Source organism: Lytechinus pictus, chromosome 3 (genome assembly GCF_037042905.1).
Source record: "Lytechinus pictus isolate F3 Inbred chromosome 3, Lp3.0, whole genome shotgun sequence".
Taxonomy (NCBI): Eukaryota; Metazoa; Echinodermata; class Echinoidea; order Temnopleuroida; family Toxopneustidae; genus Lytechinus; species Lytechinus pictus.
Genome location: NC_087247.1, coordinates 64041928 through 64059514, shown reverse-complemented (window position 1 = coordinate 64059514; position 17587 = coordinate 64041928). Strand labels below are relative to the sequence as shown.

Genomic DNA, 17587 nt, shown 5'->3' with positions numbered 1-17587 from the left:
CGAGGAAAAAAAAAAAAAAAAAAAAAATTGAAAAACTCCTTGAAACAGACGGCTGCCAGCTGTCTACACTTCCATGGCCCTTGCACGAATTTTTCAGACAAACTTTAATATAATCAAGTCCTACGAAACTTACCGAACGATGTGAAGTCAATTCCCCCTAATATCATGAATATCCCTCAAATAGCGTCATTTAAGCGCTGATTTTCCTTCTCGTTGACAATATATATGAATCAGTCTTCTATTTCCGAAATTTTTCAATTAGATCTCTAATTGCATGAATTGGCTAAATTAAAAAGGGCGCACGATTTATCTTCATATCAATGACACTACGTAGAAAAGACTAGGCACAAAAATTATTGTATCGATGCAAAGCGTTATGCAAAGTGTCCAATTTTTTTACTGTAAAGACTGGTGGAACGTTGTTGACAAACGTGTGTGTGTGTGTATTTGAGTTTTGTCAGACGTGTATCAATCAGATATGATTATTTACATCTGGGACTGACCTTTGACGTCACCATCCAAAAGACGTGACCAGGGATCTAACCTCGAACCTCTGCATCAATTTGTAACTTCCCCACATAGCCTTAGATTACAGGCGCACGCCACAACGCCCAGTAGCACTGATGGCTTTGTTCAAGGCACGTAGAATTGTCTAATTTTGTGTTCAATTTGTCATTGCTTTGAATGTTTTCCAAAAAGTATTATCGTCTGCAAAAATAATCTAAAAAGTATGTTTTTTAAGTTATTGCATATATTGCATATTGGTGTCTATATATCAATCATGGGAATTGCCCATACAATTAATCTAGAATCTAGTTATGAAATACCGACGAGCTGAATTTAGATTGTGAAATGTATGAGCGCCACCAATGATCTTCCTTTTATTCCGTGGAAGAGACATTTGAAGCCACTTCCCCGGCCGAGGTTAGCGATTTTGCTAATTATTTGTGTGCTTTTTATTAGAAAAAAATTATTTAAAAATTGGAAATGGAACGCCCGTCACCAGAAAAAGCCCTGGTGAGGCGCGGAATGAGTTTCTTCTTCTGTGTAGTCTGCTTCCTTCAATCCGGAAGATTCTTGCAGAACTTGGCGGAGTGTGTGTCACAAGGGTAAAGTACATGTGCCAAATATATACATGGTGTAAGTAAAAACAGATATGGATCTAGCTGTTGTTGCCTTTCGTCAGTTGCAGATGAAAGGCTTTGGTTGATGGTGCTGTCACAACATTTACTGGGAGAGTGTTCCACATCTTGATGGTTCTGGGGAAGAAGGAGCATTGATGTTGTTGGGTCCGTGATTGTGGCATGAGATATCCTTGAGTGTGAACAGCTCTTGTTGATCTATACCTCAAGTGATGTTCGTGCAGGCTCCACTCTACTTCACTACCGCTACACTACGCTACACCTACCTGAACCTCAAGGTCCAAAACTCGCTCTGATAGTGATACTCCGAGTGGCAATTGTGGGAAAAAATGCATATTTAATGTAAAAATTGATGTCGAAACGGCATGAAAAAATAATAAAAGCTTAATTACTTACTTTACACCCTAATTTCACTCCATATCCATCCTCTGGTTAGCCTCAAAATCGGTGATTAAGAGCCAACATCAAGTTCCTCACACGTATTAATAATTCGCTGCCGATTTCAAAACATCGCATGCGCCCCTTAACAATACTTGTTAAGGGGCGCATTTTCAGAACATTACTTGTTTCAGGTGCTGTTCGAAACCCCATGGTCACGCTTGATATCCACTTGTCAATGGAATTTCAGGTTGAAATCATTACCTGCATGTTCTTCTGCACATGAAATCTGCCTTACACTGTGAGCTGAAATTAAATATGAGCTAATTTTCTCTCTTTTTTGTATGGTAGCCTTGATGGAAACTTGGAAAATTTCCTTTCATTTTATCTCGTTGTACTCCTTATGCAAGAGAGGGATGCATGCGTATATTCGGGGAGGGGCATTCCCCTCTTTCTTCTCCATTTTCTCTTTTTTTTTTCCTTTTCTTTCTTATCTCTTTCTTTCTCTTCTATTTTCCCCCTTTTTTAATTTCCCTCTTCTTTCCCTCTCTTTCCTTCCCTTTTTTCTGGCGCCCCCCTTTTCTCCTACCCAGGGGATCCGGGCCCCGAAAGCCCCTTCCCCCGAATACGCACATATCGATATTCTGGATGCAAAAATTCTAATTTTAAACTGGATTAATTGACTACTACCTTTGAATTTTTAAAGTTTTCTTTATCTCTAGAAAACATTGGGTAAAATTTATATTTTTATAAGGTAAATTTTAGTTTTTCCAACACAAAGTTTAACTGAAAACACAACCAGGAAATGCTTCTCTTGGCATCTTGAAGCAAGTTGCTCGCTGCACGTGCTTTGCACTCACATTCTCATAGAAATATCGCATTTCAGATTTTTTTCAGATTATTTTTTAACCTTCACTCACAGGCCTGGTTATAGGAAGGCACCAGCAGAGCTGACTAAGACTTGAAGATGGGATCTTTGTTTAGAGGAGAGAAGATGTGCTTGGCTCAGCTGTTTGTACAGTCTGAGGCAGCATACTCATGCGTATCAGAATTAGGAGAATTGGGACTAGTCCAGTTCAGAGATGTAAGTTCTAATGATGGATCTTGATGAGTATGACATTGCACTGTGGCTTTCAGATTTTAGGATTTAGGTTATTTATTTTATATAATCTTATTATTATTAGTTGTAGTACAAATATTGTTGCTAGTATTAACTAAACATGTTAAAGTGTTAGTACTTTGTATAAGTAATAGTATTATTTGTACTATAGTGCTGTCATTATTTTTAATTATCATTTGTAGAATGAGTTTTAGTATCACTACCATATCAAGCAGTTTTAGTCTCTGGTAATTATGTGTGATTACAGCTGATGGTAAAATATTTTTGTTAAATAATGGGCACCAGGTTGACATTAGATTTTATTTTTTACTGAGTATGGAACAAAAAAAATATAGCCCTCATTCATTTCAACACAAGTTTTTATCTTTATCTTTTAAAAAGCTCAACCCTAATGTGAGTGCCTTCCACCGGAAATTTGTTAGTGAGGTACGTCGCTGTGATGAAATGGAACGAAAAATACGTAAGTAAAGTCATGTAAACTTTTTACTATTAAAGTTTAGCTTTATTTCTTGAGAGCATACTACATTCTACTGTATAAGTAAGAAAAGAAATAAACTTTTTAAGGTAAAAATATGTCATGAATGCATAATTATATATGGCTGGAAAGAGTATTTTCTCCCAAATAATTTGATACCATATTTGTGCGGTATGTGTTAAATCTCAAGTGGTATCAGTTGGTATTCTTTCCAGTGATGTATATTTTGATTTGTGCCAAAGTGAGGCATGACTGCAATGAATGCAGGGGCGGATTCAGCCTTCGCCAGGGGGGGGGGGCTGAAATTTTTTTCACTCATATTTCGCTGATTGGCCGATTAAAGTTGATTTTTGTTTGTTTCTTTGAAGGGGTGGTTCTAACAGTCACTTGCCTTTAATCTTATAAAACAACATAAATATGTAATAATCTCATAAGCCCTATTTAAAAAGTGCAAGCGCGAAGCGCGAGGTTAAATTTTTTGGAAATTTCATGTATTTTGTTGTGAAAATTGAATATTCTGGCAATGTTTGTGATCCTGATCAAGATGGGTATGTAAATAGATAATTACCTCGAGCACTGGATGTTCTGGCCTGATCGAAAACGGACTTGTTAAGTACTGTTTGCAGTTAGCCATGAAGACGATACATATTTCAACAATTAGATAATGCGAGCGCAAAGCGCGAGCTGAAAATTTTTGACATTCCGACCTAAAAATGGACATTGTAAGCAATTTTTATAATCATGCAGGGGATATAACTAAACAATTGATGCGAGTGGAAAAAATTGACATTTCAGACCTTAAAACGAGACACCCTATTCATGTTTTGTGAATAATGAAAAGGATGGGTATCTTCCTACATTAAAAATGCGAGCAGAAAATTTTTGATATTCTGATCTGAAACTGGATAATTTAAGCACATTTAAAAAAAGAACAAGCTGCATATCTTAATAAACATGTGCATATTTTAGACTTATACCAAGAATCTTGGCATTCTGAATACTTTTTGTCTCACCTGCATAGCAGTGTGAGACTATAGGCGCCGCTTTTTTCCGACGGCGGCGGCGACGGCGTCAACATCAAATCTTAAACTAAGGTTAAGTTTTTGAAATGACAGCATAACTTAGAAAATGCATGGACCTAGTTCATGAAACTTGGACATAAGGTTAATCAAGTATCACTGAACATCCTGCATGAGTTTCACGTCACATGACCAAGGTCAAAGGTCATTTAGGGTCAATGAACTTTGGCCGAATTGGGGGTATTTGTTTAATTACCATCATAACTTTGAAAGTATATTGGTCAATTTCATTAAACTTGGACATAAGAGTAATCAGTATCACTGAACATCCTGTGCGCATTTCAGGTCACATGACCAAGGTCAAAGGTCAATGAACTTTGGCCGAATGGGGGTATCTGTTGAATTACCATCATAACTTTGAAAGTTTATGGATCTGATTCATGAAGCTTGTACATAAGAGTAATCAAGTATCACTGAACGTCCTGTGCAAGTTTCAGGTCACATGATTCAGGTCAAAGGTCATTTAGGGTCAATGAACTTTGGCCAAATTGGGGGTATTTGTTGAATTACCATCATAACTTTGAAAGTATATTGATCTAGTTCATTAAACTTGGACATAAGAGTAATCAAGTATCACTGAACATCTTGTGCGAGTTATAGTAGGTTTCAAAGTCAGCACTGCTGCTATATTGAATCCCGTGATGCAGGTGAGACCGCCAGAGGCATTCCACTTGTTTATCATGAAAATCAATAATACGAGCGCAAAGTGCGAGCTGAAAATATTTGATATTCCGATCTGAAAAAAGGTCAATTTAAGCACAATTTCAAGCACTGTGTAGGAAAATTGTGGATTGGATGTGGATCGTACTTAATAAATGTTTGTGCAAGCTGATAATTTTTAATTATTATTTTGACCTAAGACCGGGATATTCTAAGGACATTTTGTTAATATATGAAAATGAGTATCTTCTTATTCCTCTTTTTAGGCGCGAGATGAAACTTGTCGATATTCTATTCTGGAAATTAGGATAATTTCATGAAGATGCTAATAAGCCTAATAAGAGCATGAAAACTAGACATTATAAGCTAAGGCTGTAACCGATTTTAAAATCGGTTCCCGATTTTATCTGGTTTTACCACAATTGGCGATCACCTCTCGATCTTTGATCATGCCCCATGAAGGAGAAAATCGAATTTAAAAAATCGGCGTGGTCGTTCGGTACATGTTTCAAGAATGTTTTGAGATGCTAGCTATTAAGAGGTCGCATTATTCAGGGAGAAAGACGCGGTATTATCTCCGACGATGTTAACTGATAGATATCTTCTCTTCAACCTTGTGGTGACAGCGGACGCCGCCATAAACTTTTAAAGGTTGTACTACTGACGGAGATTACTGCGCTACTCCCTTACATCATTTATGATGATAGACATCTTCTCTTCAACCTCGTGGTGATAGCAGACGCCGCCGTGAAATTTTAAAGGTCGTATTACTGACGATCACGGTGCTACTCTCTAACATCGTTTATCATGGACATCTTCTCTTCAACCTCGTGGTGATAGCGGACGCCGCCGTTAACTTTTAAAGGTCGTATTATTGACGGGGATCACTGCGCTACTCTCTTACATCGTTTATGATGATAGACATCTTCTCTTCAACCTTGTGGTGATAGTGGACGCCGCCGTGAACTTTTAAAGGTCGTATTACCGACGTAGATCACTTCGCCACTCTCTTACATCATTTATGATGATAGACATCTTCTTTTCAACCTCATGGTGATAGCGGACGCCGCCGTGAATTTTTATAGGTCGTATTACCAAAGGGGATCGCTGCGCTACTCTCTTACATCGTTTATGATGATAGACATCTTCTCTTCAACGTCGTGGTGATAGCGGACGCCACCGTGAACTTTTAAAGGTCATATTACCGACGTAGATCACTGCGCTACTCTCTTATATAGTTTATGATGATAGACATCTTCTCTTCAACCTCTTGGTGATGGCGGACGCCGCCGTGAACTTTTAAAGGTCGTATTACCCACGTAGATCACTGTGCTACTCTCTTACATTGTTTATGATGATAGACATCTCTTCAACGTCGTGGTGATAGCGGACGCCGCCGTTAACTTTTAAAGGTTGTATTACCAACGTAGATCACTGCGCCACTCTCTTACATCATTTATGATGATAGACATCTTCTCTCCAACCTCAATTCTTTTGTCTTTGCAAATTCGTCGGGAGATGCTTCTTTTATATTTCTTCTTGGATATCAAAAGTTCATTTCTCAAGATAGTAATAAATTGATTTGAAAACGCTAGCTTAAACCATTTTAATAACATGTTCCGAATCATCGCACGTGCTTGCGACTTCTACTACAATTTAATTGCACTTGCAAGTTTAAGATGATGCGTCGTACGAGATCATTCTACTAATTCTAAATTGCTAGCACCTAAATATACTTATAAAAGGTGTCCTGCCGATCTTTCATTAACCTGTGATCTATGAGACTTATTTTCATTTTATTTGCCTTTGCGACTTTGCTCGGAAGATGAGTCATTTGTTTATCTTTCTAATAAGAATCACTCCGTTTATTTTAAAGCAGTAACACCTCAAAACCCTTTTAAAACATGTTCCAAACGATCGCGCATGTTGGCGACGCCCATTCCAATGCTTTCTTCTTTGTGACTTTGTCAGGAAGATGCGCGCGACCGCCAAAAAAATTTTAGTTTTCCTTGTTTTTAATTATCGCCGAATCGATTTTCGATTCGATTTTTATTTTAGAAGCTTAATTGCTGATCCGATTTTTGATCTGATTTTTATTTATAATTTATAATATTATAAGCACTTTTGTAATTATGAATAGGATGCATGGGTTATATATTTTAATAATGAATGCGAGCACAAATCACGAGCCAAAATTTTTGATAACCTATCATGAAAAGGGAATTTTTGTTATAGAATTGATATTATAATGATATTATTATATAGAGGTATACATAACTCACCAATCAAAATGTGAGCGTGCAGCGCTTGCTGATAGGCCTACGTATTAAGAAACCTAAAAAGGGATATTTTGAGAACTTTATTGAATACATGAAGACAACAATGTACTTGACAAATCAAATAATGCTAGCACGCAGCACGAGCTGAAAATATTGATATTCAGACCATTTTTTTGGTGTGTAGGTAGATGACACCAAAATACAGGCAAAAAAAAGTTCGAATTTGGAGTCCGCAGGTCAAAGGTCACAGCTCATTAAATATGCGAGTTGGTTTCCGCGCAATAACTCCAAAAATATTTAATGGATTTAAAAAAGTTTTGGTGTGTAGGTAGATGACACCAAAATACAGGCTAAGTTCGAATTCGGTATCCGCATGTCAAAGGTCACAGCTCATTAAATATGCGAGTTGGTTTACGTGCAATAACTCGAAAAATATATAATGGATTTTAAAAGGTTGTGGTGTGTAGGTAGATAACACCAAAAATACAGGCTAAGTTTGAATTCGGAGTCCGCAGGTCAAAGGTCACAGCTCAGTATGCGAGTTGGTTTCCACGCAATAACTCAAAAAATGTTTAATGGATTTAATTTTTTTTGGGTGTGTAGGTAGATGACACCAAAATACAGGCTAAGTTCGAATTCGGAGTCTGCAGGTCAAAGGTCACAGCTCAATAAAATATGCGAGTTGGTTTACGCGCAATAACTCGAAAAATATTAATGAATTAAAATTTTTTTTGGTGTGTAGGTAGATGACACCAAAATACAGGCTAAGTTCGAATCCGGAGTCCACAGGTCAAAGGTCACAGCTCATTAAATATGCGAGTTGGTTTCCGCGCAATAACTCGAAAATTTTTTAATGGTTTAAAAAAAAATTCAGTGTGTAGGTAGATGACACCAAAATACAGGCTAAGTTTAATTTGGAGTCCGCAGGTCAAAGGTCACAGCTCATTAAATATGCGAGTTTGTTTCTGCGCAATAACTCGAAAAATATTTAATGGATTTAAAAATTTTTTGGTGGGTAGGTAGATGACACCAAAATACAGGCTATGTTCGAATTCGGAGTCCGCAGGCAGGAATCCACACTAACCCTTTTTTTCTACTGGTCCAACATGAACTGGTTGGACCAGTAGATACCCAGTTTTTCCATTTTTACTGGTCCGAACCTAAAATATACTTTTCCCAAAAAATAAAGAAAAGCATAAAAAAGACTTGAGTTTATTTTGCTATCTTATTTGCCCCCCCCCCAAAAAAAAACATACAAAAAATAGTACGCTCACACAATATATTTCACAATCGCCATTTCTCAATTTTGGAGAGCCATTTTTTAAGATAACAGAGCCATTTTTTAATTCACAAAAGAGGAGAAAATATCATTTGTATCAGTTATATTTTTACTGGTCATGTCGGACCAGTAAATCTGGCTATTTTTGAAAAGTTACTGGCCCAACAGCAATTTTTACTGGTCTGGGACCATTGGACCAGTGCCAGTGTCGCGCGCTGCCGCAGGTCAAAGGTCACAGCACATTATATATGCAAGTTGGTTCAAAGGTCTAAATTTGTTCATTATATACATGTATATGCATATTCGTTTCTGCACGATATTAAGTTCAATCATATTGAATGAATTTCTGATCGCGGTAAGCGGGGGCATCTGTGTCCTTTGGACACATCAAATTTCTAGTTTAGAATGTAATCCTTTTTCAAGACATGATAATGCATGTGCATAGGCTGGAGCAGAATAGTATTATGAGAGTTGACCAGTACTTCAGGAAGGAGAGTGAATTTAAAATATTGGCTCAATACTAGGCTTGTGACTTGTACACAGACTAGCTTCATATACAGAGCTCTGTTAGAGATGCTTTGCATTTAATGTGCAATTATGCATACATGTCTATTAAAGCCTCTCTGCCACAGCCCACAACAACTTTAACTGACACCTTTTTAAGACCTAAACTACCCCCTACAGTCCCTGCATCCTTACTATCCATGACGCAACATGTTGATATGTAGTTCATGTACACTCATACAATACAGTACAATATTTGCCAAGAAAAAAAAATTGTTTTAGTGTGCTTCCACACATTCCTGGTTTTCAATATAGATCAAATGACCATTATATTTAGTCTAACCTAAGTTCACAATATCTGTCTAATTGATGATAATGTATGTATCAAGACCATGATAATGTGCATATAGGCATTTGACAGCAAATTCATTGTGTTCTCAGTCTATTGCCCTTTTAATAAAAGAAAAAGGTATAGCAGTGAATAAAAACAATACAATAGAAAAGGAGGAAGCCATCCATGATCTTTGATGAACACCCAGTCTCTAGTCAAAATCATCAAAACCTACTTTTCTTCTACTTCAAGTCCTGAATGCTAACTTTTATTTTACCTTTTCTTTAAGCCAGCTTTAAGACCTGTTATAATGTTAAAAGATATTTGATTTTTTTTTCATTCAATGCAGGTTACATTGAGAAGGAAGTGAAGGTGGCTGGTGTCAAAATTCAAGAGAATCTTTCATTCATCCCAGCTCCTCTACCAAAGGCCATGATTGATCTAGAGGTATGGAAGAAAGGGATATTAACATGCACTAAGAATGAAAGAAAGCATTTAGCTGTTTTGTGAATGATTTTATGGGCATTATTAGATGTTATCATTTAGGGAAAAAATGAGCAAAATATTTTGGAAAAGATGCAAACTATTTTAAGCATTGTGTTAGGTAGCAGGAACAACTAGGTTTTAACTTTCAGTGAACAAAATGTTTAGAGATCTCAGTGAGTAGTTATTGGGTCTGTTCTATTTTCAAATTGTACAAAAATGAAAGGGAAATTGTTATTGGTGTATATTCGTTTCTTGTTTTCCTTGTTATTTTAAATTTTCACACATTTTTATGCCTCTGCCCACCCTAGCTTGGTGTCACAGGCAATGTGTTTTCAGGTCTTTCATCTGTTGGTCCTGCTTTTGAATGTGTGATATCAAATGAAAGAACATTTCAGCATCAACTTCAAATGTGAGGCTGTATGTTAGTGACGATCTAATGAGTGTATTCAAGGTCAAAGGTCACAGGGGTAATATATTTGCAGATGTTTCTGTCTTACAACAGATTGACCAATCAACATCAAACTTGGGTCATGTAAATAGGAGTTGTGATGGTCTGATTAGATTTTGAGGTCACAAAGTAAAGGCCACAAAGGTTTGAGGTCACAAAGTCAAAGGCCAAAGTAAGGTCATAGCTCATAGTCAAAATAAGTAATTGATCCAATATAGAATTAGACATGGTTCATTGTCAAGATTAATCATCAGATTTAAATTTTCAATTAAAGTGTGCATCTGCCGAGGCATAAATTTTGGCTGCACCCATTGATTAAAAAATTCATTATAAGAAGCCTTTCATCAATCGTATATTTTGATGTTTATATATGCTCTTACCTACTGAAAGCGGTTGCTAGAGGTGTGTTTTGGGGTTGTCTGTCCATCTGTTCTTTTTATTCTGTTCTCAAGATACCTTAAAATCATTTGACAGATTAACTTCATACTTGGTTTCTGTACTACCTATATACATGTATATGTAGTGCATATCACTAAAAGTATACACTGAATAAGTCACCCGATTGAAAAAGTTACAGCACGGTTTTGTGCAAGTAATTTTTTATGAACTTTTAAAAATTAAGTGGAACTCTACTCTCAAGCAGAGCTTTTGTTAACATTCACATCATCATTCTCTTAAAGAGAGTTGTACCAAAGTAAAAAAAAAAAAAAGCTTCAGGATGTGACAAATATCTGATTATAATAGGACCTTTGGCTTCTATCTAAGTTTACAATGTCAAGATCAAAGGTCATTATCATTATAAACTGTCATGTTCTCATAAGAACTGTAGGACTGTGAGATGAATTAACTTTGCTCTTGCATGCATATGATAATTGATCTTAGCACCTTGGGCCATGAGGATAAAGTTAATAGATGTCATGTAAAAATAACATGTTGTTGTGATAATGTGTGATGGATCAACATCATTCTTAGTTCATGTCAGCATATTGATAAATATGTAGTTTATAGGAGGAAGGCATTAATTTAATTGCATGTATTCAAGAATCCATATTCATCCTGTGTTGTATAGTATTTTTAATTAACTTCAGTTCCTCATGAATGAAATATTAGATTTAAAGAACTTCCTGTATCATGATTTCATGGTTCAAAGTACTCCATAGATCATTATTTCGATAACATTTTCAATAGATATCTTGAAAGAAAAATCCATATAAATAAAAACTGTGAAAAGAATGTGGATTATGATCTTAATTACAGCTAATGGTTTCACTTTTGTTCTTAATTTAAACAATGTATGCACTATGGTCCTTATAGTTGTGGATCATAATCTTCTGATACTCTTTTTCTATGTTGTGGACTTTGCTTGCACAATGCAATAGTGACTTTTAAATGGCAACCAAATTCCTGTTTTATCTTAATTGGAATGGAATAAAGAAAAATTAGATATACACGTACATTGATGCTTTACTTGTTCCTTTTTATTACTCAACAAATTGATATTGAAGACCTGAGTTATAAATTCAAATTTTTTCAAGTTTTTGACATGTACAGAGGCCAGCCAGAGGCTGAGATGGAAATGAAATGATAGCTTGGCTGAGCTTGGCCGCTCACCTTTATTAGCCATTTTGTTTGACCATGTTGATGGATGCAAGGTTAAAAAAAGTTGTTTCTCGATTGGCTTAGTCAGTGTCCATTCAACCTATTCATTATACTAAAACTTTGAAAAATTGAATCAGTTCATTTTTTCTGTAATATGAATTTATTCAGTCATGCATGGTGTCATTGATATCAGCAAGTTATTAATGAATAGATGAGGAGTTGTTCTTTCATATTCAGGTAGACTTGAATTCTAATGTTCAATGATTTTTTTATCATAACTCTAAATTTTTGATGATATTATACCCCTGCCAAACAAAGTATGAAGGGGTTATATAGGAATCAGTGTACAGGTGGTCGGTTGGTCAGTTGGTTGCAAATCTTGCGCATGGAACTACTTCCTCAGTTTTAAACCAATTTTCATGAAACTTGGCAAACATATTGGTGTTCAGGTAAATATGTGCAAGACACATTTTTGGTAAGTGTCGGAAATTTTGTTGCCATAGTAGCATGGGTTCAGAAGTGAACCCCTTTCATATTGATCTTGTCAAGACTCTCTACAGGTGTTGGTCAACCTTGGATGCTTGACCAAAATAATCATAGCTTTACTCTGAATTGAGGGGAGTGGACCTTTTATTAAGAAGGAGGAATGTAGTCAATAAGAAAACCATAAAATGTGTGTGCATCAGAAGTTTAGCTGGAAGGCGAATAAGTAATACTTTCCAAAGAAAGTTGGAGTTAGTAAACATATAGTTTCCTGTAAATACTTCCTGTAGAAGTATTGATTAAGTATTGGTTACATGTATTGGTATATTATTGAATATGTGAGATATGTCTTATCATCACATAACATAAGGTACCAGTATCATTTCATTGTTTGCTGAGCTGTATGCATCATTTGATCAGTATTAATATGTATCACCTAAAGACAGATGACAGAAAGTATTGGGATGAATAGTTAAGCTCTAGATCACAATTCCATAATTGCTTAATTCAATAAAAGAATTACAATTTTTTGTTAAATTGACACATGAATATATCATAAGATGTTAGATGTTCCACAAGTATACAACACTGCTTGGTTGTATCATTCTGAATTTATTTCAACGATATTACGAGAATAATATTTCAGGAAATAATTTCCCAATAACAATGTCTGAGAAAATGTTTTACTATTTCCACATAGGCAGCGTGTGAGAAGACTGAGAATGAGCTCCGTGAAGTAAACCAGAGCAATGAAGTCCTTCAAAGAAACTATTTAGAGCTAAAGGAACATCAATGTGTGTTGGAGAATGCTAAGGATTTCTTTGCCCATGTCCATGTAAGTCAGATTAGGTTTTAAGCTCAAGATTTTTGTGAGTTCATTATATTCCAGAGCTGCAAATTGTTTCATGCAACATGAATTCAAGTCTCTCTAGTTTATTTCTAAGCAGAATACCTTTTTATTTATGAACTGACTTGTTTGAAATTTGTTTTAGGCCCTCAATGTAGCCTGTATTACATTGTTAGATGACCCATATTATTTGTGTTTATCCATTTATCCTGCTTTTTGGTATGAACATGAGATTGAAATACGTTGAACAGATATTAATGCTACCTGAGTGGTGACTCTCAAAGCTACAGTCAAACCTGTCTTAGCGGCCACTTGTCTATAGTGGCTACCTGTCTAATGCGGCCAGTGGCCAGCCATTTTGCATCCCCCGGTCACTATCCGACCGTTTAAAGCGGCCACTAAAAATGAGCTTTGCCAAAACTTTAGGCTCCAAAACTGGTTGTATGGCGTGCACTTGCTCTTGCAACTGCAATAATACATGAATTCATCTTCAATCTTACTGTCATGAATACATCGTTTAAAGTTCCCCTAATTAGCTAAAGTACCGAATATTTTCTATTGTTAGTTGTTTACTCAAAGCTTTGCACCTGCAACTCGCACCGATTGTTCGGGTACCGAGGTGCGAGACGGCGTAATTTATAACCTCATTCAGGTCGGAGCAGCCTTATTCACTGAAATGTTTCTTTCCATGTTATAAAAATCGTAATAAAAATATTTGTTAAGTCTTAATAAATTTAAAAAATATTTTTATTATGTTCATATTATTTTTTATTTTGTCTGGCAAAAATAAAGTGAATTTTGAATTTTTTTGGGGGGAATGAAAAAAAAGTTTTTTGAACCAATTTTTGCTGGCTTCGACGTTATAAAAGCCGTCGCAATCCCGGATGATGGCACTTGTTCGAACTTTCGACGAATCAACACACTCCTACAACTAGCTGTTCTATTCATCGCGAGCAACTCTCTAGTGTCCTATAATAATACATGGTGATAAATGACTAGTTACAAATACACATGAATATTTTTTTTAATAATTTATTCAAAAAAAAAATTTCCAATAGAATTTCCAATATGAGCAAAAAACAAAGCAAATAGTTTATTTATTACAATTCATATGCACATAGATCTACATGTACTTGTACATACCCTTTTTTGTTATATAATCAATTGTAAAAAAAATCAAAATGGCCACCAACCTGTCTATAGTGGCCACCTGTCTATAGTGGTCACTTTCGCTGCTTCCCTTGAGTGTCCACTATTGACAGGTTTGACTATATTTATAAATTAAGCACAAATTCACAAACAACTTGAAACCCATTGTTGCAAAATCAAATACCCAACCATTTTGCTTCACATCAGAGAAAGTGAAATTTGATCTTTGTATATTAAACAGCTGAATGGAAATTCAATATTCTTCAAAAGTTGATCAGGGTTATAGCTATTGTACTCCCATTATCAAAAGTTGATCAGGGTTATAGCTATTGTACTCCCATTATCAGAAGTTGATCAGGGTTATAGCTATTGTACTCCCATTATCAAAAGTTGATCAGGGTTATAGCTATTGTACTCCCATTATCAAAAGTTGATCAGGGTTATAGCTATTGTACTCCCATTATCAAAAGTTGATCAGGGTTATAGCTATTGTACTCCCATTGTCAAAAGTTGATCAGGGTTATAGCTATTGTACTCCCATTATCAAAAGTTGATCAGGGTTATAGCTATTGTACTCCCATTATCAAAAGTTGATCAGGGTTATAGCTATTGTACTCCCATTATCAAAAGTTGATCAGGGTTATAGCTATTGTACTCCCATTATCAAAAGTTGATCAGGGTTATAGCTATTGTACTCCCATTATCAAAAGTTGATCAGGGTTATAGCTATTGTACTCCCATTATCAGAAGTTGATCAGGGTTATAGCTATTGTACTCCCATTATCAAAAGTTGATCAGGGTTATAGCTATTGTACTCCCATTATGTAAAAAGGGTTAATTTGGGGGTATCTATTTAAGCATTAGAAAGGGGCAATGGTTGTGCATAAAGTGTAACTTACAAAAAGCTTTATGAAATGGCTCTAGAATGATGACATCTCTTCTAATTTTGTTAATTGATTTCCTTGTAGCTTCATGATGAAGGAGGTCAATATCAGAGACTTCTGGATGAGGAAGTTGGTACAGGATCTACTAGAGACAATAACACTCTAGAGTAAGTATAAGCATGCTGTATTTTTCTGATATATTTATGAGAATAATAAACTTATGACCAAGGCATTTATTCATTGTCAAATGTTTATTTTGATTGTATGTTCCTAAAATGTTTTAACTAAAAGATACTGTGCAATATTTTTCTGATTTTTGCATTCCAACCCCCCCCCCCCAAAAAAAAAAAAATCATTCCATGATTACTTTTGAAATTTGAGTGTATAAATTCATGGCATGAAAACATTTATATCATGATAAAAATAAATCTGTAGTGTAGCATTATCTTAAACTAATGTTTATTTTGTGTTAAAATTTAATAGATATTTTCTTGAAACAGTGTTTTAACATGGCTCATGCATCATAACCATCTTCCTCTTTCCTTCGGGGAGGGGCTCCTAGGTCCCGCCTTACAAAGAGTTACGATTGATCAGATCAACCTCAACTCTATGGAAATCCATCATTGTCATAATATTTTCTACAGGAAATTTGAACAATGTCCTTTGTAAACAAGGAGAAGCACACTTAATATATTAACTTAGTATATACATCATAGTTAGAAAATATTTTGAACAAACGTGCATAATCGATGTTGACATTGCTGGCTTTCCATAGTTATGGTTGATTGGATCAATTGCAACTGTTTGTAAGATGGGACCCAGATCTAATGCCAATTTCATGATCACAAGTGCCAGCCCACACAACATATAATATAATATCATAATAAAGTATTCTGTATTTCATATTAAATTTACAGTTTCATTGCTGGGGTGATAGAGAGAGAGCGTGTTCCAGCATTTGAGCAGATGTTATGGAGAGTTTCAAGAGGGAATGTCTTCCTTCGGTATAGTGAGATCCTTGAACCTTTCACTGATCCAGTCACGGTACGTAACTAGTCTTCATGGAACTATGTCTGTCAGAAGTCATGTTGGAAACTTCCCTCCAAAGAAGGATTAAAGCAAAATAAGATTGCACCACACCTTTAGATGTACATGGGTCTTTCCATGAAGTTGGGACCCATATTGTGACATTTCAGCATAATTTAATACTAATTATACTATACATTGTAGGCTTTACATTTGTATTAAGACCATACAATTTACTGGAAATTTTGTGCCATTTAGGGTTATTTAGCATAATCTTTCATTAAGTTATTTAGTAAAACAGTGTATAATGCTGTTTAATAGACATGGTGTCCGTGTAGCAAAGGGATATTTATATTTTGTCCTAAAAGTAAAAATATTGCAATTAGACTGACCAAAGGGAGCTAAATACCTCAGATTTGCTATGCATAGTTTCAAAAGAAAATTTAAAATTTGTCATGGGTGTCCATGTAGCATTGGGAAGTGTCACATTTGGTGGACACTGAGTAGCATAGAGACAATTTTAACATTTTCTTTTGAAAATAAAACTGTGCAAAGGAAATTTGAGGTATTTAGCTACTTGACTTAACAAGTAAATGTGCATAATATTGTATTAAGTGTTGGTCAACCTAATTGCCATAATTTGACTTTTAAGACCAAACATAAATATCCCGGTGCTACACGGACACTTTGTGCCTGTAACAGCATTATTTCCTGTTTCGCTCAATAACTTCATAAAAAATTTGTCTAAATAGCCTCAAATTTCCAGTGAAATGTATGCCCTTTATACAAATGTAAAGCCTGCAAACAATAAATATCTAGTACAATTTTTTTTGGAGTTATGCTGAAATGACACAAGTTCATGTCCCAACTTCATGGAAAGAACCACATGTATGTTGCTCTTGTTGTAAATTGTGCTTTGACAAGCTTGTGCCCTGTGCACCAGTTACTGCAGAGATCTTATCTAGCTTTTATGGATTTGAATCCTTTATAAAAGTAAAAATAAATCTCTATTTATTACTGGTTCTGGAAAATGCTTCACAACTTATAGTCATCAACAGATTTTACATTCACATAGTAATCCTTTTTAGGTATCATATATGTGCAGCCATTTTCTCGATGGATGATTTATCAGCTGCACTTAAAGCAACATGTGTCATGTCATTTAATATTCCATAAAACTTGCAGTTTATTATTAATGAGTGTATGTCATCACACCCCCCACTTTGATTTTTGTTGTTGTATTGATTGTACACAGGGCAATGAGATACACAAGTTTGTTTTCATCTTGTTCTATCAAGGAAGCCAGCTTGGTATGAGAGTGAAGAGAATCTGTGAAGGGTGAGTTAATATTATACAAATATTGACTACTTATGAGGATGACTGTGAAAATAATTATTCCAAAGGTACGTTTCATACTG

At 35.5% G+C, this 17587-nt stretch overlaps 1 protein-coding gene across 1 annotated transcript in view; it reads left to right on the top strand.

Moving 5' to 3' along the window:
- The first annotated feature begins 982 nt into the window (after positions 1-982).
- Positions 983-17587, top strand: part of LOC129256824 (V-type proton ATPase 116 kDa subunit a 1-like) — a 35219-nt gene continuing 18614 nt past the window's right edge. The window contains exons 1-7 of the mRNA XM_054895016.2: positions 983-2604; positions 3022-3100; positions 9597-9694; positions 12964-13098; positions 15228-15310; positions 16061-16187; positions 17425-17507. Of these exons, the coding sequence (XP_054750991.2) occupies positions 2488-2604; positions 3022-3100; positions 9597-9694; positions 12964-13098; positions 15228-15310; positions 16061-16187; positions 17425-17507 (722 nt within the window). The 5' untranslated portion in view covers positions 983-2487. The remainder of the gene's footprint in view (positions 2605-3021; positions 3101-9596; positions 9695-12963; positions 13099-15227; positions 15311-16060; positions 16188-17424; positions 17508-17587) is intronic.